The 26,610-nt window shown below is 46.3% G+C and overlaps 2 protein-coding genes across 3 annotated transcripts; one reads left to right on the top strand and one right to left on the bottom strand.

The window, feature by feature from the left end:
* Positions 1-3,925: 3,925 nt before the first annotated feature.
* Positions 3,926-18,093, bottom strand: LOC123032079 (immunoglobulin superfamily member 1-like). The gene is made up of 5 exons (XM_044447703.1): positions 18,021-18,093; positions 17,603-17,887; positions 16,687-16,974; positions 15,838-16,086; positions 3,926-4,203 (listed from the first exon to the last, which is right to left on the bottom strand). The coding sequence occupies exons 1-5, from the start codon at positions 18,091-18,093 to the stop codon at positions 3,926-3,928; spliced, it is 1,173 nt and encodes a 390-aa protein (XP_044303638.1).
* Positions 18,094-22,757: 4,664 nt separating this feature from the next.
* NDUFA3 (NADH:ubiquinone oxidoreductase subunit A3) lies at positions 22,758-26,306 on the top strand. Of its 2 annotated transcripts, none has more exons than XM_044447831.1 (4): positions 22,758-22,802; positions 24,946-25,020; positions 25,627-25,704; positions 26,076-26,306. In XM_044447831.1, exons 1-4 carry the CDS (start codon positions 22,787-22,789, stop codon positions 26,165-26,167), a joined length of 261 nt encoding a protein of 86 aa, XP_044303766.1. In that variant the 5' UTR covers positions 22,758-22,786; the 3' UTR covers positions 26,168-26,306. The 2 variants fall into 2 exon arrangements, with proteins under 2 accessions (XP_044303766.1, XP_044303765.1); XM_044447830.1 differs by lacking the exon at positions 22,758-22,802 and adding an exon at positions 22,811-23,012.
* Positions 26,307-26,610: the final 304 nt, after the last annotated feature.

Raw genomic sequence — 26,610 nt, forward strand, 5'->3', positions numbered from 1 at the left:
ACTAATTTGTTTTTAAGAGATGTATATTTCACTAGCAAATTGGGGAAGAGGCAGGAACTAAGCAAAGTTCCTCTAACACTAGAGAAATATTGGTTTGTAGAAGCCAAACTGGAAACATGCAACAGATTTGGAAATATACAGATACATTGCTCAAGGGTTTGTGGGTACAGCTCTCAAGGCACTGAGAATCAATATAAAGGGTTACACTAGTACTCAACAGGGATGGCATTTTTATTTTGGCTGCTGTACTCCACCCACCCATGCTAGTAAAAAATAGAAGCACCTCTGCCAGGAAGGAAAAAAGAGTTGCATTACCATTTTATTTGGTTATATTTGCTTATTAGTTTCACCATCAGAATATAGTATTTGGAACATCTGAGCAAGGCAGCCAGCAGAAAATGCTGTCATATTTTAGAGGTCAGAATAATTACATTGCATCCTGCTGGTTTTCAAAGAAAGGAACTTAGGCAGAAAGAGGAATGGTTCAAAGGTTTTTATACACACGAAAGCTGATGGAGCATTAGAAAGATGCATCTTCTGTAAAATGGGGTATGTGTACTAATCCCTCCATCTGTTCATGGAATAATTTCTAAAACCCAGTTAGGCAATAATTGTATTAGGACCTAAATGGCACAAAATAGCGAGCAAGCTTTTTGAATTCAGGTATTTGCAGTCATTGCTTTTTTTGCCCAGAATCCCAATTCTTGCAGAGACGAATTCAGTCAGCCTGCCATCTCCATCTTGAGAGTGAGTCAGGATGCAGACCTTGTGACTAGCGCACCCAGCCTACTTTTTGCATTCCCCCCACCCCTTTGGGTAACATCCCACCTGTTCAAGAGTTCCAGAAAACGTGAAAGTTTGCTTGCTGTTTTGTGATGGTTGATTTGGTCCTAATAAAAGGCGATTGCCCATCCGTGGATTGTAGATTTTTTCCTTCTGGATGAACAGTTTCCTTTGCTCTTTATGCTTATTGAATCAAGGAGGAGGAAGAGGAAATAGATTTATGCATGTTAAATCCAGACTACCAGCCAGAAAATGAACAAAGCCAGCTAATTAAAGGAAAGGTGAGTCTATCAACCACAGACAGTGGCATTCCATCTGCTTCAATGCCCTAAAGCAAGTGCAGAGATCAGCAGCAAGGAAACTATAACACACAGTGGAAGCAGAGAAACCTTTCAGCATGGCTAGAGGTGGTCAAACCAGGGTTGCCAGGAGCAGATTCAGAAGAGCTCTTTATGTAACCACCCCCAAGCTCATGCCCTCCCTATATACTGGCCTGCAATTCCCACAATTATCACCCAGCAATCGGAAATATGAGAGATGCAGTTTGATGCATCTGGAGGTCATCAGGTAGGGGAATCACTGGTTTAGCTGCGGCCAAGAAGGGGAACCTCCAGCACTGGGTCACTTCTTCATTAGCTGTGGGAAGACATGAGGTCTTTTTCTTTCATTTGTAATTAAAACTCTGAGGTCTACTGCGTGCAAAATGGTGGCTCAGGACGTGCCCTTTTTCTTTTCACGTGAAAACTGAGCTTGCAGTCCTTTCACACCCAAATCCGCTCCTGGTGCTGTTTGACTAACCCTAACCATTGGCCATGCTTGCTGGGGCTGATGGTCCCGCATCTGGAAGACCAGACTCCACTGCAGGAGTTAATTTGGAGGGGAGGAAGTTCGCATGCTCAGCACGGAGCTGACCCTTGCCAGTCCACTGATCTGCCTTCTGCTCGTCCATGATCTACACAGAAGGAAGAAAAGCTCCATTTAGCACAGCACTTCCTCTCTGGCCCCAGCATTTAAGTCCTGCGGGTGAAAACTGCAGATTCAAAGCTGCCCCTTTGGTCTATCTGTCAAGTCTCAAAAAACTGATCAGTGTCTCAACCCCAAAGTCCCAAGGAAGTTTTTCTTAACTGAGTGGGCAAGCCAAAAAAAAAAGCAGTGGAACACTCGCAGAAGGTGATTCCAGAAGTGCTCTCTCAACGAAATGTTCCCATGGCCGGGAAATTATTTCCCCAGCACTGAAAGCAGGGTACTTATCACTGAGAAAAATGCGACACCTCAGTTACTATGCCAACTACAGTAATTAATACTATTTGGACTATGATCGCACACGCATCATAAAAAGACAGTATGTCTTTTCTACATTCCCCAACCTGAGGCACTCCAGATGCTTTGTACATCAAGGCCCATCAGCCCCAGGTAGCATGGCCAATGGTCTGGAATGCTGGGAGTGGCAGTCCAAATCATCGTGAGGGCACCCCCTTTGAATAAAAAGCCTGGCCAATGGGCTACGGCGATAATGTGACCCTTGATTGCATCATTTCTCCCTTGATGACATCATTCCTTCCCCCTCCATTTTGGGACAGCCAGCCCACCTAGCCCTGGAGGAAGATGCCTGTGGGCCACATACCAAGGGGCCTCCTTAACGCAAGCCATCTCACTTTCCCTCACTCCAATCCAATCCAATCCATGTTTAGCCTGTTCCAGTGCTGAGAACTCAAGTCCAAACCTCTTTTTAATACTTTCTTTCATTAAGAAGGATGTTAGTCTATTAATATTCCAAAGAAATCTCTTCTGGGCAGTGGGGGAGGAGGGGGAGAGCCAGAAAAAATATGGTTGTTGCACCCTCTAGAGGCTGGATCACAAAGGGCACCTGCTCCCAGTGGAAATGTCAGCTCAAAGATTTTGATCAAGAAAATGGGAGGCACCCATAAAAAGAGCAGTCTCTTTTTATGCAAGGCTAGTTTGGAATGGATTTCCCATACACCTGAGTTTGGGAAAGGAGATCTCTCTCTCTCTCGCTCTCTCTCTCTTTCTCTCTCTCTCTCTCTCTCTCTCTCTCACACACACACACACACACACACACACTCTATTGGAACTGTGGCAATAACAAAGCAGGTTTCCTAGGATTCTTCTTTCACTGACTGCCATGGCTCCTTTCTCGCTGTGTGTACAAGGAAGTCAGTGGGATGTTTTCACTCCAGCTATAAAAAATGGAGCAGAAAGAGACAAATTTAGGTATCTCGGAGTCGCCAATTCATACGGATAGATAAGTTTTTACTTATTTTTTTCTGTCTTGCTCTTTTGCTCCAGGGATAGTGGGAGGGGGTAAGATTATGGGAACCTGCCCGATAGCAAATCAGACCACGGGTCTATCTAGCCCAGTATGGCCTTTCACTTTGGCTAGCGGTGGTTTTTCGGTTGCCCTTCCCATCACTGCCACCTGACCCTGGCGGTGCTGAGACTGGACATAAAACAACTGCAGCTGGCCGCATACTTGATGATTGCAAGTGCTGGGTGGTTCCGATGACCCACACGGTGGCACAGACTACTAGCTCAGGCCCCACGGCATGCCCCAAAACATCTTGCAGTCTTGGAAGGCAGAGGGGGAGTTCTCTACCACCCACCCCCGAGGCCCACTTGGGCAATTTTGGGGTGGCTGCTGGTGGCACTAGCTCAACAGCCACCTGGCAAGGGCTTTTGCTGCTCCTGTCAAGCATCTTGTGGGTTTCACATTAACCCACAATGAGTCATATTGTCTGAGTCTAGATGACACTACAATCCATCATGGGCCAAGCAAATCCTACTGCAAGCCATGGCTTGTCAGGGTTCCTTGCAACCTAACCCTCTCTGAGAAAACAATGCCAGGTTTCCACAACATGCTAACCTACCAGGGCTTATGAGCCACCATAGCTAAGCTTCTCATGCAGATCAGGACACTGGCTGGGGCTGATGGGAGCCGAAGTCCAAAAGCACCAGGGTGAGGAAGCCTTAAATGGCATTTCCTAGGTTGACTGTGACACACAGCAATTAGGGAAAATTTTGTCCACAGATTAATTGGGAGTCGCTACGGCTAAGTGAAGCAAGAGACAGGACAGCACCATCTAGGCACAAAGTCAGGGCAGAAGATGGTAGACTAGGCAGGCTCCTAGCCCTCCACACGTGACGTGGCCAGGATGGAGGCGTGGCACTCACCTGGGTCCAGCTGCACGAGGCACCGGGAAGCCCCCTTGCCCGGGAGCTTGAGCCTGATCCCCGGCAGCGCCTTCAAGAACCCCAGGCAGTCCCCGTAGCCCCGCTGCAAGCTCAGCTCCCACAGCTGCACTTTGTGGTCCTTCCACATCATGGCCTCCAGCTTCTGCAGCCGCAAGCCTGAAGGAAATGGGGCCAGCGTGCTCCGCAGGAGAGGAAGCACATCCACCCCACCTGCAATACAGTGAGGAATCAGCAGCATGGCTCTGGCGCCCTTCAGAAGGGATCCTGGCACTCTGAAGAGCACAGCCAGCCCACTGGTCAGTGTGGAGGGCAGGCCATCGGAAAGCTACAGAAAGCACAGACAGCTCAGGTCACACACCCCTTGGGGAGGGACCATAGCACTGGAATGGAGCACAGGTGTGTTACAAGCACTGTGTTTCCGTCCCAGTTAAAATGAAGCCGGTACAGTGCCAGAGCTGGGCTCCCAGGCAAGACCTTCCCAATGAGCCTGCTGAGTCTCCCTTTTCCCACCACTGTCACCAGCTGCTATCACGCCTTCCCTCCCCTATTTCTCAGTACTGCAGCCACTTGTCTGCTTGCCAGGCAGAGAGGCAGCAAGCCCTGCTGCTCCTTCCTCCTGCCAGGACTATCGTCTAGGCCAAAGGAAGAGCAGGGAAACAAGCAGGTTGCAGTAGACCAGAGGAGACAAGTCACAGGCAGGAGCCAGCCCTGACTGGGCAGCCAGAGATGGGAGCCCTCTCCCAGAGGCCCTGGAGAACTACTGCAAGGTGGCCAAGTATTCTAGCATGGCATAAGATAGCTTCCCACTTGCCTTTGTAACCAGGGAGACAAGGGCAGAGAAAACTTGGTACTTTAAGGCTAGAGCAAAAGATGCAGTTTCAACAGGTGCGCAGGGTGCGTTTCTGGCTAAATTTCTCTTTGCCGTACAATGAGCAGCAGAAGTCACACCATTCTTGCCCCTTATTATAGTTCCTTTATACTCACTGGCCCTTAATTCCAAGTGCCTCCACTTCAAGCTACACCCTTCATTCCCAAACCCCAATGCACTGCATACCAGACACCCCGAACCTGTCTGTACCCCTTTCTCTAACATAGTATACACCATTTCACCTCCAAGGAAATCCCAGGGCTTCTCTTCATGAGGCCTGGTGCTTTTTCCATTTGCTTTGTGGGAGCAAAAGCAGATCCTTTGCACATGGGTTTTTCTTTCTCTGCCTTGCTACATGTTCTATCACTCAACCACAAAGTGGTGCTGCAGGACAGGGCAACTGCTAAAGTACAGGGGCCTCTTTCAGCAGGAAAACAAAATGGTAGCACATTATCCTGGTTCTAGAAAAGTGTGAAAATGGTTGCAAAATGCAGGCGAGGCCCTGGAGAACAACAGTATCATGTCCCCTCAAACTACCATGAGTGAAGAATCACAAGCGCACAGGGAATGTCTCATGTAGAGAAACCTAGTGATGCACATGAACGTATCAAGAACATGTCCGAAAGACCCGTTACTGAGCCTTCTCATGGCAACCCATTGTACATCGCTCTCCCATGTCCACCAAGGACAGCCTAGGAGTCCTGGTTTCCAAGGTCTCCAAGCAAACCGAACCACACTAAAGGGTCACACTTTTTTTTCTTAGTCACAGGCAAGCACTGCTGCCTTTAGCCTGATTTCAAAAGCTCCTTGTACATGAGCAGCTCAGACCTCCAGCTAAAGCAACCGTCTCCCGATAGCCTGCTAGGCAGCAGGAGGGGGAGAAAACAGCAAAGGTGGAAAAGGATGCCCTGCCCACTTTGGCTCTAGCCCCGCCCACCAGACAACAATGGCTCCCACTCAAAGCCCTCCCAGGTGTTCCCACTAGTCCTTCTATCTCCCCCCACCCCCCAAAAAACTCTGCTGGGCAGGGTCACTGTAAGACGGGGGAGGTGCATCATGCCTTTTGACTGGTAGTATGGAAAACCCTCTGCAAGTACTCTGGGTAGGGAAAATTCGGGGTATGTGCATAATAACAGGCCTGTCTGGAAGCACCCTGTGGGTTCTACCTGCAGAGGGGCATTATCTTTTAAAATAGCATTCCACATTGGATCCCTCCTGTAATCTGAAGTGGTACAGTCCATGCTCTCAGGGAACCATGTCTCCGACACCCACAGTTGTCCTTTCAGACTTACATTTCTGCCACCTCTCTCACCCTTCTGGCCCAGCAGATGTTGTTGGACTGCTGCAACCCCCATCATCCCTCACCCTTGACTATGCTGGGTAAGGCTGATGGGAGTTAAAATCCACCCATATCTAGAATGCGGTACATTGCTGTCCCCTGTGTAATACCAGGCCGCTGCTTTCTTCCCTGCTCGCACAAACCCGAGTTCTGCATTTATTCCCCAAAACATACAAAAACTGCTGTTTGGCTCCGCAGGGCATCTTACATTTTTTGGCTGAAGAAGATTCCCTTGGCCATTCGTAGGCTGGGTCAAGATCATCTGAAGTGAAGTCGTAGGGATTATATGCAGCCCTTCGCAGCGGCTTTTTGCACCTCCTTGTACATTGGGGTCGCGCTATGGGGCAGTCCAGGCTGGATGGAATGAACACTGTAGATGCAAAGCACAGAAGAAAAATAGAAGACAGGACAGTGTGTTTTTCAGAGAGAAAATCAACTGTTAGGTAGCACAAACACAACACCACCACCACACAATAGAAGACCACAGCACTGGCTTCCTGTGGGAGAGCAAAAGCGCACCATCTCAAACCACAAATGTGCTAAATCAGCCTTCCCCAAAAAAGTGCCCTACAGATGATAGGATTACAACTCCTATCATCTCCAGACAACATGACCACTAAACCTTGCCCACTGGTGATGATGGGGTTTCTAGCTCTTATTAATTTATATCCCACTTTTTCAAAAAGACCTCAAAGTGGCTAACATCATTCTCTTCCTCTTGTTTTCACTCTTGTCCCCACAACAACCGTGTGAGGTAGGATGGGCTGAGAGTCTGTGACTGGCCTAAAGTCACTCAGTTGGCTTCATGGCTTCATGGCTCATGGCTGGAGATCCCAGACCCACATTCTTACCCGCAATGCCACCCTGGGCCTCTCAGGGCAGCACACTGGGGACATCTCTAAATCAATCAGAACCACTTCCCTTCCCCAGAAAACTGAGTTCACCTTGCCCACCTCCCCGCAGTTTGGTCAAGCCACACTCTGCTAGGTGTGGTAGTCCCCATCTTACACAGCAGTAAATTGTTATGCTCAACTTTCTTCCACAATCAACCATGTAACTCCCTGTTCACCAGCTTGCTCTTGACACTTGGCCCCACGCCCCTTCTTAGACCAAGCAGAAATGGTATCCTTGCCTCACCTCACACATCCTAAAGGCCGTATCGTGCGTCTGCTACATTAATTAAGCCAGGCATGCAGAATTGCTAGCCTACAGAGGTTCCACAAAGGGCACATGGAGCCTCACGGGGCTCTTTCAGGAGGCAGGACTTGGAGGATTAAATCTATGACACCCCAATTACACAAGCAACATGCATGGAGACCCAGCGGTCTCTTTACAAGCACCAGGTCTCTTGCATTCACAGAAAAACAGTTCCTTACTTAGCAAAGGGCACTGCAGAGAAAAAGCAACCCCAAATCCAGGAATTCCTCCATTGGCACACATTCTTGAGTGCAGCTTTGCAAAAAGCTTTATTCTCAAGACCTTGTAATGGCTCCAGATGTAGCAGCCTCCAGATGTGGCAAATTAGAACTGCCTTCATCGCTGGCTCAAGAATTCACAGATGTGCACTTTTCCTTCTGTTCATGGTTCCTTAGACCCAGGCTATAATGGGACCCATTATCACATGAGCTGGTTGTACCCTTGGGAGACCCCTTTGGGGGACAGATCTTCAAAGAAACACTGGCAATTGCTGAACAATGCAATCCCAACGAGTCCATGGTAGCACTGGAGGGCATTTTGAGGAAGATTAAAGAAACACAGATGAATTTTGTTGCTACGGAAGTAGCAAGCTTAGTTTTCACAGAACACTGGAAAAATAGCACAGCAATTTCAGCTGAATTGGCACATCTGCATTGCTGAGAAGCTAACACACCCACAAAGGAAAAAACGCCCCGCTGCTCCCAGGGTACAGACATCATGATGCACCAGTTACTTCCTATTCTTTGGTGCAAAGAATTGCATTTAAGCTTTTATACGGTAAAAAAAAAAGGTTGGTCCCTCTGAAAAAGGAAAAATGAGAAAAGGGTGTTTGTGAGAGAACACTGCTCAAGCCCCGGTCAGTCACATGTATGAGAAAGGACTGTTAAAGCACCGGTCTCTCCATATACTTCCCTTACCTTTGGAGAACAACTTGGGGGCAGATTTGGCTCCAGCTGCCCTAGCTGCTGATGTCCAGCTCAGAGGACATCAAAACATTAATCCATAACCACACCTGAACACAAGCTTAGCAGACAGGGGTTCTTACTGCTTCACAATGGCCTGTCTCCACACCCGTGTCAACTACTGCTACTCCATCTTTAAAACACACACAAGTTGCCGTAGGTGTCTCTCCCCACCTTCAGAGCTGCTGCACTGACTCTGGTCCAGTGGCAGACTGACTTCCCATTCCATGGGGTAATCTGGGGAATTTCTCCGAGGCCTCTTAAAGACAGGCAGGTCTTCTCCCAAGGCTGGTGCAGGGCGCTTCCGGCAAAGGCCTCGTCCAGCAGTGATCACCACAACTTCCACGGGCTGTCTCTCCATGGCGGTCCTCACTCAGGCTCCCAGCCCTCCCCCAGTCAGTGCACCTTCCCAAAAAGTTTCAGGGTCCAAGCAAGTCAGTCTATGCAGATGAGAAGCAAAAAAGCATTGCCCACATTCTCTGTGTATCTCAACTCTCATCCATGTTCCCTCAAGTTTAGATTTCTAGATGTTTTTCAAGCTGGAGAAAAAAACCCAGAAAGCAAAAAGGACACACACAAGTTCCCTCTTTATGGACCTGCTTTTATACAGGTGTGTGGGGGTGGAGCCTAAAAAGGGTGAAGCCCTTCCCTACTGGATAGTCTTTAATCTTCAGGTCCAATCACAAATTCTTTAATGCATAACTCCACCTTCTTAACTCAGTGTAACAGAAGAACAGCTTCCATTTAAACCCCTTTCTGAGGGGTTTAACTGGCTTAACTTTGGCTTCTTCTACCATTTTCCACAAAATTAGAGATCCAGGTTCCAGTCCCCACTCAGCCATGAAGCTGGGTGATGTAGGGCCAGATACTCTCAGCCTAACCTACCTCATAGGGTTGTTGCTGTGAGAACAAAATAGGACTCAGGATATAAATACAATGCAATAAACGTATTTGTCGCAGGAGGAAAATGCATCCCCTATATGGGTTTTTCCCCTAAGGATTTGTATTTCTCCACCTTTCTATACATTCTACTAACTAAGCACAAGGTAGCACTGTAGCATAGCAGATTCTAACAGGACATGAGGTTTTTGTTCAAGTTTGAAATATAATACCAGATGTTCTTTGTTCTTTAAAAAAAACTCTGAGAAAATGGCTGGAAAACATTGGAAAGGCCCTGCAAACTTCCATGAGTGTGGAATCATGAACACACAAATGTCTCATGTGGAGACCTCTTAGTCATGTGGGAAGGTACTAGTCACCACTGCTTTAGGAGGGGAAAAAAGATAAGTCTGCTTTGAGAAATTTATGCAGAATTTTTTAATCACCTGATACTTTTATAATGGTAAAAATAAAACTGCAAGCAGCCACTGTGTCTTGTGCAACAACAATCTAGCACTTCCAGGGATTTGCTGACCTGCTTCCTTCCAGAGATGACTTTGGCAATTCCCCTAGCATGTGCTAAATCTCCCTTGCATAGGTGGTAGGTCCCACTTGTACAATGCAAATGGCAGAAACTACTACTTGCAGAAGGGAATCAGGGAGGTGTAAACACCCCATTGAGAACTGTTCACCCCACTTTGAGAACTGTTATTTCCCAGAGAATGGACAAGTGAACACTCTCTAAACCTAATTTCTATCTAAATTATCAATTAAAATAGTTTTTAATTATTTTATATGCACTATCAAGGGTGACCAAATGAATTTTCAGCATCATGTATTTTTGGTCTAGTCTCCAAGGAAATCTTCTCTCCTTTGGAAAGAATAAAGTGCTTTCAAGGCAAGGTTTTACTCAAAATGTGCAGCATGATTCTTTTTCTAAAATGTAGAATAAGCTATAGTACTAGAATCATAAACCACATGTATACTGCACATCAGCTTTCTTCAAAGTGTTGGGGATGATGGGAGTCACACTCTGGTGCATCTGGAGGGCATCAGGTTGGTGACGGCTGCAGTAGCCCTGACCCCCAAGATTCATTGCCTGCACCTAGCAGGTACTGACTCCTTCATGAGTTGCACAAGGTGGATGCCAGGAAGTACTTCCTGAGGGTTGGAACCCCTAGGGCATGGAATGAGCTTCCACGGGAGGTGGCTGAAGTCCCATCGGTGAGGGTGTTTAAGGATAGGCTGGACATGCACATGGTGGGCATGTCATGAGCAGAGCCGGCTGGAACCAAGGGGTCAGACTAGATGGCCCAGAATACCCCTTCTGACTTGCTCTGTTTCTATGTTTCTATGACTGCTAAGCAGTAAATCCCATTGAGAGCTATGGGGCTTGCTCCCAGATAAAGTTCACAGAGCCACCTTTCCAAACCTTGTACCTTTCAGATGTTTTGAACAAACCCTCCCAGCATTTCTGACCAAGTCCCATTGCACTTCAGTGGTACTAGAAGTCCAAAACACATTTCCCCCCCTTCTTCTGTCTTTTGTTTCCACAACAAGCATGTCAAAAAGCAAGAGACAAGAGCTGAGCAGTACATTTTCATTGGTAACGCAATGAGCTCTCCACCCCAAAACACCCCAGCTATCAAGTGACAGGTGCTTTCTGGGAAATTGTTAGGCAGAGAAGGGATCCCTGGTAAATTCTCATGAACTGGCACTTCGCATGACACACGCCTACGCTCTCTCTGTTAGACTGATTTTTCTCAGCCTGCAACCTCTACTTTTCTGCAAATGCAGCCAAGTGCTGTTAAGTCATGGCTGGGGAGAAGTCTAGGAATGCACACCATGGCAACTATGGTTTCTGTAAAAATAAATAAGAGTATTGATATAGAGGTTTAGGGAACAACCATAGGATAAAAGAAGCCATACAGAGGAAACTCAAGAAAGATTATTTTTAGACAGATTGAATTGTGTAAAAATATAGAGATCCGGTTCCAAAGATGACAGTCGTTTATTTTAAATTCCTGTGTGTGCTTAAATTAGATCATGAAGAGGACTTCGTTAAGCATGGATTTAAGTCATCCCAAACCTGATGCCTTCCAGATGTGTTGGACAGCAACGGTCATCATTTCTAGCTAGCATAAGACATGTTGGCTGGGGATGATGGAAGTTGCAGTCCAACAAATGCTGAGAGCACCAGGATCAGAAAGATGGACCTACTGTGTACATTTCTATATAGAGACACAGTAGGCCTCCTATCCACGCACATATGGGAAGAACCTTCTCCCCACTTCGCTAGACTTCCAGTCGCTTCCAGAAAACCCAAATTGGGGCTTCCTACACATTTTATCCATTCCATGGGTTACTGGTTACAGTCACCCTGTGCACCTACCTGTCATGGCCGTTGCTTTTAGGAAAAGCCACCAACAGATGCTTAGGAAAGGTCCCTGCTTGCCCTTTCACTGTCAATCCTTGTCAGGGATTCACGGAGCAGAAAGCCACAACCTGTGCTAGGCTGCTGCTGGGTGATGAGGTCATGCTTAGCAAAGTTAGTCTAACCAGTCTGAAGGGCACAGCCTCTCTGCTCTAGAACAAGGCTTGGAAATTTATGGCCCTTCAGAAATTTGGCCTACAAATCCCTTCAGTCCTTACCAGTACTTTTTTTGTAAGAAAAAAGGTGCTGGAACTCATGAAATTATTTACCTTTCGCACGTAGTCGATCACTGTACACACACCCACACGTCAGTTGTGTAACAAAACATAACGGTCACCACCCGCATTAAGCACTCAGCGCATGACCACACAACCAATCACAAGCCGAGCAGTGCCATCACAACCAGCGCGGACGAAGTACGCATGCATCGGATTCGACACACAAGCAGCCCGCATGCACAGTTTTAATGATTTTGCCACCGACCTGCTACGCTCGACAGGGCAATTCAAATCCACGTGGACCAAACATCAAATTTTCAAAAGTTACTTTTAAACCTTGGAAAATCTGTCAAAAAAAGGTGCCAGAACTCTGTTCCGGTGCGTTCTATGACAAAAAAAGCACTGGTCCTCACTGTTGCCCATGGCAGCTGGGGTGCTGCGAACTGTAGGCCAAAAATTCTGCGGACATGCATCTCGCCCACTCCTACTCCAGAGGACAACCACTCCAAGCAGCAGCCTTCTGGCTGTAGAATAAAGCTGGCAGGACTGGGAGCTTTTTCTTTCTTCTTCTGGGTGACAATGAAAGCCCTCCCTCCATTTCCATGCACTTACGTATCTTCTTTCTCAGACCTCTTTTACTGCTGCTTGTGACAGCTATCCCAAAGAGTAAAACTTTCAGCATGAGCTGCTGTTGCGTAAGAACCTTGCACTGTGGTTCCACTATTTCTTCCATTATTATACTCATAATCCACCATTCTTCCTGCAAGGAGCCCAAGGAAGCTCACATAATCCTCATGCGTCCCTCCATTTTATTCTCACAACAACCCTGTGAGGTAGGTTAGGCTCAGAGTCAGGGAAGTGTACTCTTGGGAATGAAAGAGGCCGTTGTTCTTGGTACATGTTTCGAACCCAGGGAGATTTGGGCTCTTCAGAGCAGGCGGAAGAGGAGCCCTGTGAAGTGGGGCCTCCAAGTTCTGAGATGGAAGGAGTCAGAGCGTTTACCCCGAGGCTGCCCTCTCCCGGTGCTCAGGTGGGCAAACGATCTCCTGTCACGTGCTTATGCTGCAGTCATGCCCTTCCCTTCCAAACAGACAACTTTACATTTCTTTGGTAGCTATTATTTCGAGTTTTTAAATTAATAACACCAACAATGAATGCAAGCATACAATACACGGATGTATATAATTAATTATTGTGACTTGGCTTGACTTCTGTAGCCAACGAAGTCCCTCCTACAAGGGCTAGGAAAGAAAACAGTAAGTCACATTCTCCAGCTGCAACAGAAAACACTTAGGGCAAAATCCTATGCATGTAGAAGTAAATCCTATAAATCCCAACATGCTGGGAATTACTGGGAATTGTAGGACTTAACTGTCCAAACCTGCATGCCCTCTCTGCAGACGCCAGGGACCGAAGACATGAGATTTCACTTGCAAAACATATGCTCTGCCTCTACATTATGGCTCTTCCCAAGAGTGAAAAACCAACAAACGGAGGGATTTCCTGACATGAGGCTCTTCTCACTCCACTCCACCAAGGTTGCTTCTTCTGGATTCTCTGCCAGAGTAGGATGGGCTCCTTGAAACCTATCGTTTTCCTGAGAGCCTTCTTATTCTGCCTTTACATATGTTCCACTCTACAGACATTAGGTGCTGCTGCAGTATAACCCAATGACATAAATACATGAGCCTTTCATGGCATAATTTCTAAATAATACCACACTTTCCTCACTCTGTGCAAAGCTGCAGAAACAATAAGAGCAAAAACCGTGACCCCATGTAAGGCACCTAAAACTCCTGTGGGTGAGGAATCCGGAGCACACATCATGTAGAAAAGCTCTGACTAGGTTATCGGATAATGGTGGTAGAAGAAATCCTGCGAGTAGATGGCACCAAAGCTCCTGTTTCAAAGGAGTCCCATTTACTTTGACATGGCTACTCCAGATTATACAGTTTAAGGGCTGCCGTTGAAACATTTTTGTGGCTGGCTTCCACAAGAAGTCATTAGAACAAGCTACTTTTTTCAAACCACACACACAGTTGATCCAGTGGGATTTTACCAGTCCAGGCTCCCCTCACTTGGTTCGGGTCTCTTGCTGCTCTCATTCCAACATGCATCGACTATGAAAAGTAGAGCCAGCAAAAGGAGGCTGGCCCCAAGCCCAAGGCGCCAGCAGTTGGCCGTGGTGAAATCCGTACTCCGGAGGTGCACGTCTTTAAAGAAAGAGGAAAATACATAATAAGGTGAAAAGTGTGAACTTCTCTTATGAATGGCTCTAAATATTTCTCAGTAGACAAAGGGTGTTTCTTTGAAAAAACAAAACAAAAAGTAAACATCTTTCATTTAGTCTTAAGGGTAATTTTTTTGCTGCGGGAGTGTTCAGCCCTTGCTTTTCTGCTATAAACTACAGGGAGGATGGTAATTGGCTACTGGCACTTCAGGGGCTTGGTGTTTTGTTGGTGTGCACATCTCACTGAGATTTGCCCACACAGTGGGTGTGACATCGCCATGTGGACAATTGTCCACTCCCCTTTCCTCACCCCTCATTGATCACCACATATACTCACGTATTGATATTTTGAAGTAATGCTTTCCAGTGCTATCGAATCCCTGTTATGTGCACACTTGTGCTCACATCTTTTGAAGCAGTGAAATTCCACCCTTTTTTAGAGATTTGCTTTTAAAAGGAAAGCCCAAAGCACCTGGCAAGGGGATTGTGGCTAAGCTTACTTCTGAGTAAACATGGATTGGGCTGTAAGTGCCATGATTTCACTGGAGTTTAATCGGTTTTGCAACTGATCCGATCTTGGCTACCTGGTCTAGTTGGATTCACAACTGACTTGGTGGTGGCATTTCCCTTGCTCATTAGTTGCACTATCTACTCTCGTATAACCCAGAATTTAAAAGAAACATTTTCTTGCAAGCTCCAGCTAGCGGATTGCTGCGTTACAGCCTGAACCTACACGGATGTACTTGGAAGTAAGAGCGGCTGTTTCCAATGCAGTCTACTAATTAAATAGCTTATTTGCGTATGTGGGTTGAAGAAACCTCATTTCTAGGAGGAAGCAATTAATTATGGCTGACAGCCAGTAGATCAGCAGAAAGGACACGTAGTGCAGGAAACGACATGGCTCTGCAATCAGAAATCCAATACAGAAAGGAGGGACAACCCGAATACCACCCACTTTCCCCAGGAACAAGGGCTCCCACTGTGGGGTTTCCTATTCATGCCTCAAAGCTGTTCTGTTGCTATTTTCCTGTTTCCTGCCTTGATGGATTTTCTGTGGCAAGAAAAATGGGTGGAAGAAATGTCAGGGAAACATGGGAGGATTATAGATTGCTTACAATGTTCTCTGGACTCCCAGTAAAATTGTGGGAAATTCACATTAAGATTCCACATAAAAAATCAATTGATAAAGACTGAAAACTTGCCTTGTGAAGCTGGATGCTTCCAACCGGGTAGAAAATTAAGGAGGAAATGGGACATTAGGGGATTCTCTACACGAGGCATTTATCGTGCATGTGTGATTTTTCATGCATGGTAGTTTGTCATCATGCCGGGCTCCTCCATGTTTTGCAGCCATTCTTGCAGCTTTTTTTAGGGTGAGGAAATTGAGGTATTCATTCTTTCAGAACTCTGCTATATCGCAATTATACACAGTGCCACCTTGTGGCATGTAATAGAATACTTAGAAAAGCGGAGAATGACCCCCACTCCTCAAGAATACCAACATGTAAAGGACCCACATTTACTCCTGCAAAAAATGGAAGAAGGAGCTTAGTAAAGTAGTGGGTTAAATGCCTCGTGTAGAGAAGCTTGAGCATGCTAGGAGCTGTGACTTGAATTAAATTTCTTGTGGCAGGCATGAACGAATAATAGTGTAGCATAAAGTCATTGTCGTCTACTCTCTGCCTCTGTGCGCTTTTCCCATTCTCTCTAGACTCACCTTGGGTGTTGTTGAGCTGGTTTTCCCTATATTGGCAACTTAGCTCTCCCCTGGTAATGTTGAGTGCCTCTTCAGTGAGGCTGAAGCTGGCTGTTGTCCCGTTTTGCCAAGCTCTAGTTTCAGCAAAGAGCTGCCCATCTCTGTAAAGATAGAACCAGCCCTCAGCAGTGGTGGGCACTGGGCAATGCACTCGATATCTCCCTGCAGAGTCCACCAACACCTCTTGATAGCTGTGGTCCTCAGCTGCATCTGCAAGAGCCAAGAGTGGAGCAAAGAGGTGATAAAACTGGATGGACTGCACTCAAGAGATGCTCACTGATGTCTCGGCTTGCTTGCTTGCTTGCTTTCTTAATTTGCAAAGACAGGTTTCTAGTCCTCATGAACATAGATATGTATTTTTTAACAGCTGGGTTACTATTTTGTATTTATCACTGCAAAGATTACAGGAATTTCCCAGCATTCATAGTTGCTGACCATAGAGCAAGAAGGATTTTCAGCATAATGCAGTGCACAAGGGGCAAATGACAGGGAAAGAAAAGCATCCTGCAGGAGAACCAGGATATCTGTGTAATAAAAGTGTGTGTGAATTTAAAATGTGATTATCCCTGTACCCTGAGGCCTCCTAAACCAGCTAATTCCAGCCTGCAGCCACCCCACTGCCTCCTTGTGCCTCCCCAACAATGTTAGAAGCAGAATCGTAACAAGGGAAGCATTTTGGTCGTGCCAGAGGGAAAATAAGTTCCAGACACTGACATTTCTGCCTCTAAGATGTAAGCCCCACCCAAAAAGGCAAGGTGGCAACTCCACATCCAAGGTGGCAAGAGGCCTGCCCTTGTGTGCATTTCTCACCTATGACTCTCAGCTGCACTCCATCACTGGCGTTGGACCAGATGACAGGCTCGATGATGCTGTGATAATAGCAGGTGTATCGTCCTGTGTCAGCCACAGTGACATTCTTCAAGGAAAATTCAGCAGCACTGGAATCTCCGCGGGGTGTGACCTCGTAGCGGAATTCCCTGGCCTGGTAGAGGACGAAGGTGACCCCTGGCGATGAGGCCCAACAACGGACAGTCCAGTCCTGTCCTGTGAAGACTTCTGTCGAGGGACTCGCAGCAATGGATGGCTTAGGATAGTGGTCTGAGGGAGAAAGAGAAATGCTACCTACGTGAGCTGAAAACTCCATAGTTTTCAGGCTGCCAACTTTTTACTCCAATGATAATTATTTTAATATTATTGCAATGATTATTTTAATATTATTATTAACTTCTTTCCATGCTCCTCCAAGCCCCAACTCAAGCTCTGCTTTTAAAGTGGAGCCCTTCCAGCCTAGCCTCATGAGCCCTGGTTTAGAAAATAACAATAATTTTAAGAAATTTACATCAGAAAAGTCAAAAGAATTCAGCACAAGTCTGTTTTTCTAGGTATTCCCCACCCTGCCCTCACCCTTGTTTTGCTTATTGCTACATAGATCTGATATTCCTAACATGAAAAACCAGGAAATCTGGACCATGTGCTAACTATTTTCACTAAGCTCATGTCCCCAAAGCATGGCTCTCTTTTCATGTTGAGGCTGAACAATCCACTTGTTTGTATTTCTTTACATCTGACCTCTTGCAAAGGTTATCCTCCTTGTTTTAATTATGATGCAAAGGCGGACAAGCATTTCAAGAGAATTAGGCTAACTTTTGCTTTCCCCATTAGTTGGTACCCTTTTCTGGAGGCCTTCCCAGCTGGTCAGTAAAGTGGCTTGAGGCCCAGCACTCACCCTCTGTGATGTTTGCAGGGCCGCTGAGCGGGGAGCGAACAGCCTTCCCTGATGCCCTGATTTCATAACTGCAGTAGAATGGTTCATGGGAGTGAAATCCGTCGATCACAAAGGTCACTTCAGAGTGATTCGGCAAGGCTTTCTTGACAGCCAGGGGCTTCTGGCTGCCTCCCTGGTAAAGGTAGAAACTGCTGCCTGGATATTCCCCCTGAGCTGTACAGCGGAAGAGATGCTTCCCTTCTGCATCTGGAGCTTGGAGCCAGAAGATGGAGGGCTTTGGCAGGGCTAGAAGAAAGAGGAGAGAGAGACACCACCAACGTGCCAGACCCAGGCGTGCTGATCAGGCATCCAGCTTGCAAGACAGGCCGACTGTGGGAACGCTGTGCATTGCACCATCTAGTTCAGCCACAGCTCCTACCGCCAGCACATAGCTTCCGACAAGTTAGCCCAGACAGAATATTTATGCACTTATTGTACTTATATCCCCCCATTTCTCCTACAAGGAACCCCAGGTGGCTTACAGAACCCTCCTCCTTCCATTTCACTTTCACAACAACCCTGTGAGGTAGATTAAGCTGAGAGTCAGTGACTGACTCAATGTCACCCAGTGAGCTTTGATGCTATGTGGGGACTGGAAACGGGTCTCTTGAGTCCAAGTCCAGTGCTCTGACCACTATACCACACTGGCCTTCTTCAGAAGGAAAAAAAAATCAATATTGCCCATCCCTGGTGTACTCTGATTGGTGGACTTTGGGTTTCCAAAGTCTTATGCAGCACGAGATTTTCCCTGGCATTCCCTGCATACGAACATGTGTCTTGCCATGGTGTTATGGTGTCTTCTCCAGTTCATTTTGCCTAAGCTTCTTACACTCTATTTTGGCTTCATTTCCTGACAGGGTCCCCAGGTGGGAAGCAAATCCTTCTCTCATCCCCCCTGCCAATCAAGCTGCTCACAGACAGTCAAGGTGCTTTGACACTCTCAAAACTGCCCCCTCCACTCACTCCTGGCTATTAAAAATAGCACCAGCCTCACGATATAATGGCTCTTTGCAAGACTTCAAGATCACACTTCTCTAAAGGCAGGGCCGGCCCTGGCTTTACCAGATGTACACACATTGTCTCCACAGGCCGGGGGCACCCCAGGAGCCCACCTCCCACCTGCAGGTCTTGCATGCCACACTGTACTCACAGATAGTCAGAAGTAAAACAGGGAGAGTGACGGGCATCTTTAGAGCAGACACGGAGGCTCAGCCGAGAATTGGAGTGTCTGAGGACTCTTAGCATATATGATCACACCCTCCTGCACCCATCAGGAAATGATGATCCATCATCAGTCACTGTTTTGGCGGTGTGCAGGGAGAAAGAAAAGAAGAAGAGTTCTTCTTCTGACAAAGGAAGGATCGAACGGACTCTGCTCTGAGATCGCCCTTAAGACAGTTCTGGGAGCTGTTTCCACGAGCAGGAGTGGAGCAGGAGAATTGAAAAGGGCCTGTCTGTGGTCCAGGAATGTTTTGGCTGTGTTGCCTGCTTCCTGGGGCTAGAGCGGGTGGCCAGACTTGCCCATCAGAAGAGACACACATGGCAAATGTTAGGTGCTTGAGAGCCACAAGTGGTGCCCATGAGCGGCAGTGGCAAGCGGGTGCCCTCAGGCAGTGATGGGCAGTGAGCGCCCACAGTGACAGACCACAAAATAAACTCAAAGAGCCACGTACGGCTCCTGAGCTTCCATTTGGCCACCCCTGGACTAGAGAAAGGTGTCCCCTGCCCTCTCCTATTATGAGAGGACTCCCTCTCCTCTTCTTTTGAGGAATAATAGATGGACACAAGCAGAGGTGGGATTTGGAGCATGGAAAGAATTCAGTCAGAGCCTCCATGTTCAGGAGTTATTGGAGCAAGAGATGCTTGAAACAAAAAATTTCTTGCTCCCGGAAACATGACACTAGTTGCTCATGGGAATATTTGGCACACTAATGTGTGTTCTCAGAGGCTCAGTGCCTTGTGGTGAAAAAGGCCTCGATTTAAAAGGTCAGGGGCCAGTTGATAACATGAAGCCCTGAAGTGGGGTGGGGGCTGCCAATCGGAACAAACAATCCTGCATTAATGGTCCAATGGTCTGACCTTGGGCTTTTCTATATCAGGCCTTTAACCCACCACTTTTCTGAGGTAGTGTTTCTGGATGCTTTATGGGATCTAGATCATCTTCTGTAAAGTTATTTTCCCCCAGGGTTTTTTCCCTATGCCTTTCTATAAATTCCATTACATAACCACTAGGAGGCACCGTGGTATAGTAAAATTGCACAAATATGTGAGGGTTTCATGATGCTATTCACAAATAGAACTGCAGTTTCCTCTCTCTAAAAGCAACTGCAGAAATGGTTGCAAAGAACTAGAAACATAGAAACAGAGTGAGTCAGAAGGGGTCTCCTGGGCCATCTAGTCTGACCCCCAGCTCCAGCCGGCTCCGTTAGAGGCCCCAAATGATGACAATGTCATGTAAAGCACCACACATTAGTGTGAATAAGGAAACACAAGCACCCTTGGGTAGAAAGGTACCTCATCTACAGCAGATTTCCAGTACAGCAAGGAAATATTTATGTACTAAGCATGTCTGCACATTATGATCCTTGTGTGGTGTTACTTTGTTTTGTTGGACACCTTAATATGGAACATCATTGTTCCTTCTGTTTTCAACATGCAAGCTGTAAGTGGCAATATCCACACACAAGAGGGAATTATGAGCAGGCTTGGGGGAACCACTAAGTGTGCAAAAGTTCAAAAACAGTTAAAACGAAGGAAGGACTGTGAGTGTGTACAGTGGCTGTGGAATGGTGAGAGTTGCAGGCTGTGGGCTGGAATGGAGTCCCTGGAGGAGGCCATGGTAGGCTGGCTGGAAGAATGAAGAAGAGGACTGTAACATTTTGTGCAGGGTCTCATATATTCACAGAAATGGAAAGAGGTGTGTGTGCGTGCGCACGTATGTGTGAGAGAAAGAGGAAGAAGAAGAGGAGGGGGAGGAGGACGAGTTGTTCTTCCTAGGGCCCCACAAAATGTAACGATTATATGTTGGGACTTATGCAAGGATCCAGTATCAGACCAGAGATATAATCATGAGCATAGGGGTGCCTTTGGGTAACTCAAGCCAGTCTTCAGACATCTGGCAACAGCAATGGGTCCCCCAAGACCCAGAGAAGAGCTTGACACTGTAGTGGTACTCCTTCTCAAACTCAGAATGAGATGCTGCTAAATCTGTGGCAATGAGGGAGAGGGCCTTCCCTGCTTGTAGAATAATTTCCCTACTTGGAGCCAGGTTAAGATGGCTCTCTATTCTGAGGCTTTTAACCTATCTGGGTACCCAGGAGCTTGAACAGTTTGCCCTTCTCAGGTGTTCTACCGAGTCTCTCTTTGTTATTGTTTTAATTGTCCTAAATTCAAAACATTTAATGTATTTTGATGTTATATATTTTATTGTATCTTCATACCTGTCGTATTTTAATATTTTCATCTTACAAATATTTGCATTTCAATATGGACTGTTATAACCTGCCCAGAGATCTTCAGCTCTGAGGCAGAATAGAAATGAAATACATCCATAAGTCCCCTTCTCATGTTCATGAACACAACAGGAAGGCTCGGCCGTTTTGAAGAGGAACAGAACAAGCCGCTATGTCCGAAATGGAAGGCTTGTGGTTAAGCGAGGTCAAAAGCTTCCTTCTCTCAGACCTGGAAAGTCCCAGATGACTCAAGAGAAGCATCTGCCTGCCTGCAAGGCAGGGATGAGAGTGTCCTCCTTTGGGTTGATCTTTGGGAAGAACGTGGGTCCAAACGGCAGAGTGGTACAGAGATTCGGTTTTTATCACAGCTAAGGCCCATCTAGCTGCCTTCCCTAATCTAGTGCCATGCTGGCTGGGAATGATGGTGGCTGTATTCCAGCACATCTAGAAGGAACCAGTTGAGAAAGTAAGCTTTCTCTTTACCTGCAGTCCCCAGAGGAGTAAAGGGTCAAATAAATATGCTCTCCAGGAGACTCTCCTGTCTCAGATTAGAGCTATCAGTGAAACCAGTCATTGTTCTTAGCTGGTTTATTTCTTTATTCATTGCCTTTTATTCAAATTACAGACACAAGAGACACTTTTAGCAGAGGGACAGGAAGCTGCAAGAACCCCCAACCCCAGCAAAAGTCTACAATAACAGCATCTCCCAAATGCCAGCACACGTTGTATTGTTTGTGTATTTTGAACTAAGATCAGTTGATCTCATCCACCCCTAACTTTTAGGGTGCCTTCAGTGTACATCAAGGAAGGTATCTGACCTAAAATTCTCTGCCAAGAGCATATTTATAAATCACAGGCAAACAAGCTAATCTGAACTTAAAGGGCCAGAGGTTTCCTTGAAGAAAATTAGAAAGAGGAAAAAAGGTTAATTACTATTATTACAATTATTATTATTAAATTTTAAAATGCTCTAATGCATGTGCATGCATGCATCCGTCTGTCTGTATGTTTTTGACGTCCTACGGATATCCCTATTTGTAAAATGGGATGTATGGACCATGAAGAGGAAAGGGTAGTCCTTTCTGTATTTGATTTTGTGGGGGGAAACTCAGGCAGAAAGATTGAAGGGGTAGGAAGAGATCAGAGGCCATAACATCTGAAAATAAAAGGCTTGCTGCTTAACAGATGCTATTTTAGGTCATCAAAATTCCTAAAAGACCCGATGGACTCTTCTTGCTTGTTGCCAAAAGCACCTTTAGGAGTATGTGATTGACATGGAGAAAGGGAGCGCGCCAGAGAGAACATCTGTCTTTCTGTGCCCTGTCACGTATTATTTGGGTGCACGTGGGAGTGGATGAAAATACAGAAAGTGCCAGTGAGAGGGAAGAAGCGTATGCACATCATGCCTACAGTTGCAATTCTATGCACAAAGCAAAATGTATTTCCGCATTTGTATGAAAACACCTTGAGATGCAATAATAATAATGCTATTTATGCGCCATTTACGACAAAAGGCCCTCGTGAATTGGATTGCCTACGCCCAGCCTTGCTAGCAAAAAACGGGTCCAAGGCCTCGCAAACGGGTCCATCGCGATTAAAATATACGCAGAAATAGGCAGCGGTGGGAGAGGGAGGAGCGAGAGCCAAACTACCGTTCCCACAACGCCTTGCGCTCTTCCGTCGGGACCGCAAGATGGTTGCGCTCAAAAGTACGTGTGGGGGCAGCTTATTTTTGTTTCTTTCGGGGAAGGGGTGATGGATCAGTATCTTTCTCAGTGGCTGGATGTAGAAAAGGATTCGTTAAGGGCCTCCAGGGGTAGGGTGCTGGGTGATGGATGGCTGCACAGATGGACTAGGACGTTCAGAGGATGACCTTCCTAAACTGGTCGATGAAGAGGGTATTTTGGAAAGTGACCGAGGTAATATGGATCGTGTGAATAACATGAATGGCTTGCAGGCTTCGTTGTAGGTAGGAGCCGTTGCGGGTGGTGGGATGGTTAGAGTGCTGGACTGGGAACCTGGGAGATTCGGGTTTCCCCCCTCCTCGGCCAAGAAAATAGCTGGGTAACTTTGGACCATTCCTCACTCTGAGTCCCACCTACCCAACAGGGTTGTTGTGAGAATAAAAAGTGGAGGAGAGCTATGTAAGCCGCCACAAGAGGAGAAGGGGCAGAATATAAATACATGATTAAAATACTTATAGCTTGATATGGAGCCTTTACACCTTGGCTTGCCTCCTATAAGTTACATCTAATGTAAGTCTAACTTAAATCCCAATTATACTAATGGGTCTACTCGAAGATCCAGAGTGAATGCAAGCCCTCACATATTTCTGCCAAGAACTAACCCATGCCATTCCATTTTTTCTTTCTGGATCCAAAAACCACATTATTTTTTCTTGTTTACAGAAAACACACCAGCTCTCTAGTTTTAAAGCAGCAGAAAGATGCTTCTAGACAAGCCTTTTATTGGGCAATTGTCTTCCCACATTCACAGAATAGCAGCACGATGCTGGTAGCACTAGGCATGCCTCTGCCTAGAAATGCCTGTTGAACTCACTGGGACTTCTTTCTGTGTAAACACACACTAAAGTACTCTGTATTGATTTTATTTATTTGGAATATTTCTATTCCATTTTTCCATTAATAATGTTTGATGTTGTTTATACTGTTAGAAAAGAAAAGCCCAAATGAGACCAACCACCAATATTAAAAGCAGCAGCACAGAAAGCAAAGTGTAGATTCTGACCAAAGTTTGAGCAAATAAAATGGAATTTGCTTGGTGTTTCCCTTGAGGCGGTTTAGGTTTCCTTGGGTGGGTAAATGTCCCTTTGGCAGCAGTGGATGCAGAACCACTACTGGAAAGACCCTGACTGTTTCTAGACAAGGTTCTTCTCATGCAGCGCTCACGATTTTTCAAAGAATTTTACTGTGGACCTGGACAACATCTGCAGTGTGCCCTTTTGTTTTCCCATTGCTCCTTTTTTCTTGCCATTAAAAAAATCTGCTAAGCGTGGAAAATTGGAATAGCTCCATAATTCCCTTTGATAACATGAGGATCCTGCTGTCTGATAGCACCTGCTGCCTTCCCATCTAACCTGAGCAGCATGGGGACACTTGGAGCAGGGTCTCGGACAGAGAAGTTAGCTAAGTGTATGTTGCCCTTATGCCCAGTTTTCATGTAGAAAAAAATAAGGCTGTGAGCACATAGTGATTTCCTCTAAGTTTCCTGGTAAGTCAATGGCTAATCAAGGCCTTTTAAGAACTGTGGTTCCAACATCCTTAAGCAATGAGTCCGGAAAATTCTGAAAGAGGTTAGTCCAGCCTCTGCAAAACATATTGCAGAAGCCCACACTCCCCTGTTATCTTCAGCAAAGAAAGTGCTTATAGGAGAGCTTCCGCTGCTGCTGCACTGAGTTATGCTACTTTCTGCAGCAGAAGGCAAAGTAAAACCAAACAGACCACAGTTGCCACACTGAGAGCCAGTGTGGTGTAGTGGTTAAGAGCGTGGGACTGGGACTCAGGCGATCTGGGTTCGAGTCCCCACTCAGCCATGGAGCCAACTGGGTGACTTCGGGCCAGTCACACTCTCTCAGCCCAACCTACCTCACAGGGTTGTTGTGGGGATAAGATGGAGGAGGAGAATGATGTAAGCTGCCTTGAGCCCTTTCTAGGAAAAAAGCAGGATATTAATCAAAATAAATTAAAAAAATTGTCCCCTCCTCACCAACAGTGGGAATCTTGATACTCCAGCATCCTCTGACTTAAGTGATCCTAATCCACTGCCAGAAAACCATCAACAGAAAATATTTCTGTTAAGTGTGCATGCTTTTTCTTCTCACCCATCCTACAGAAATTGGCACATTTCTGAAAAACGCATGGGCAAGTGAACCTGCAATTGTGGCCTCTTTTGGCATTGCCATTTTCGGTAAGTTCAAGTTGCTTCTACCTGCAGCCTGGGATATTACATTACGTGCTCAAATCCGACCTTTCTTACATCACTGAACTTGAGACATCATCCAGGCAGTGCTGGTGGGTCTCACATTCAGGCACGGACCAGGACCAAAGCAGCTTAGCTTTAGCAAGGGAGCTACATCAGGTTTCTTGAAGCCATTCAAAGGTTTTAATTCTGTGGTTCAATCATTTTTGCTATTATGGTCCCCTCTCCATGTTCACTGCTTACATACTTACTGGGATGTAGAACACTATATAAATGTTAAAAAAAGAATACCCCAGGACCTAAATGACTCTTGGCAGCTCAGGACCAACTGCTGTGGCTTGGGGGTGTAGCTGGGGATGGGGCGCAGTCTAGTGGAGGCGAGTGTTCTGCATGCGGAAGTCCCATGCTCTATCCCAGCATCTCTAGCTGGGGCTCATCAAGATCCCAGCCTGAATCCCTGGGGAGCAGGAGTCAGCCAGGGCCAGCAAGGCTGGGCTAGACAGACCAAGGGTCTTAGATATTTAGCAGTTTCCTGTGTTCTGTTACTTCACCTGCAATGTTTTCATTCCTTTCTGACCTTGTTCTCCCTTTCAGCTACATTGGTACCCTTCGTCAGTCCGTACACAAAATTTAGTGGAATGATCAACCAAGCTGTACCATATACATATCCAGGTATAACCTACATCCACAGTCTGTTTCCTTACCCAGCAGCTGGCCGTTTTTTTGTCAGTAGTTGTGTGGTCAGAGGATCTGAACCTCCACGAGCTGCCCTGTCAGCAAACGGCATAGGTATCGTTTTCTCCCCAGTGGATCTCTGCAGCAATGGGGCAGGGGAAGGTTCCTACACAGTGTTCATCTCTGGCACAGTTTTTTGTCAGGAAGTAGCTTCCCGCTAACCCCATGTACTAATATCATTTGTGACAACACATTCTGTACAACATCATGAAATATTATTTGTCCTTCCCTACCAGAAGTATTTAACTGTATCAAAGTTGCTGCTGGACATGGACAGCTAGTTATTTTCTCTCCTCCTCTCTCCACAGTTCCAGTTCGGGATGATGGCAATATGCCAGATATTCCCTCTCATCCCTGCGACAAGGAAGGACCAAGCCTTGAGTGGCTGAAAAACCTCTGAGGGGTGAGCCCCCGGGAACAGGCGCAGAGCTCCCCCACTGCTTCTTGAACATCTGTAATGTTTCCAGGATATAATATAATATATAATAAAATGGTATAATAAAAATTCAGGGTATAATAAAATAGTTGTTAACTTAAAAGAGGCTTTCTTAGTTGTTATTATAGAGAATCGACTCTGGAATGGCGGGAAAGCAAACAGTGGGGAGTCCAGCTGCTGCCCTGCCCACTACAAAGATTCCAAAAACTTAACCAAGCTTGGGTACCCATGGCTCCATCTTTCAAGGGTTGCTAGGGAAAGTTGTTCTGAGAAGAGCTGAAGGATGGGAGTCCAAGTAGCCATCTTTACAAAACTGTATTCCCCAGGACTCTTTCAAGGAAGACTTTTCAATGTTGCCGAGGCCAAGGATGTTTACCTGCTCCTTTGAAAGAGATGGGCCTGCCCCA

The sequence above is a fragment of the Varanus komodoensis genome, unplaced genomic scaffold (genome assembly GCF_004798865.1).
Source record: "Varanus komodoensis strain SLA01 unplaced genomic scaffold, ASM479886v1 scaffold53, whole genome shotgun sequence".
In the NCBI taxonomy this organism is placed as follows: domain Eukaryota; kingdom Metazoa; phylum Chordata; class Lepidosauria; order Squamata; family Varanidae; genus Varanus; species Varanus komodoensis.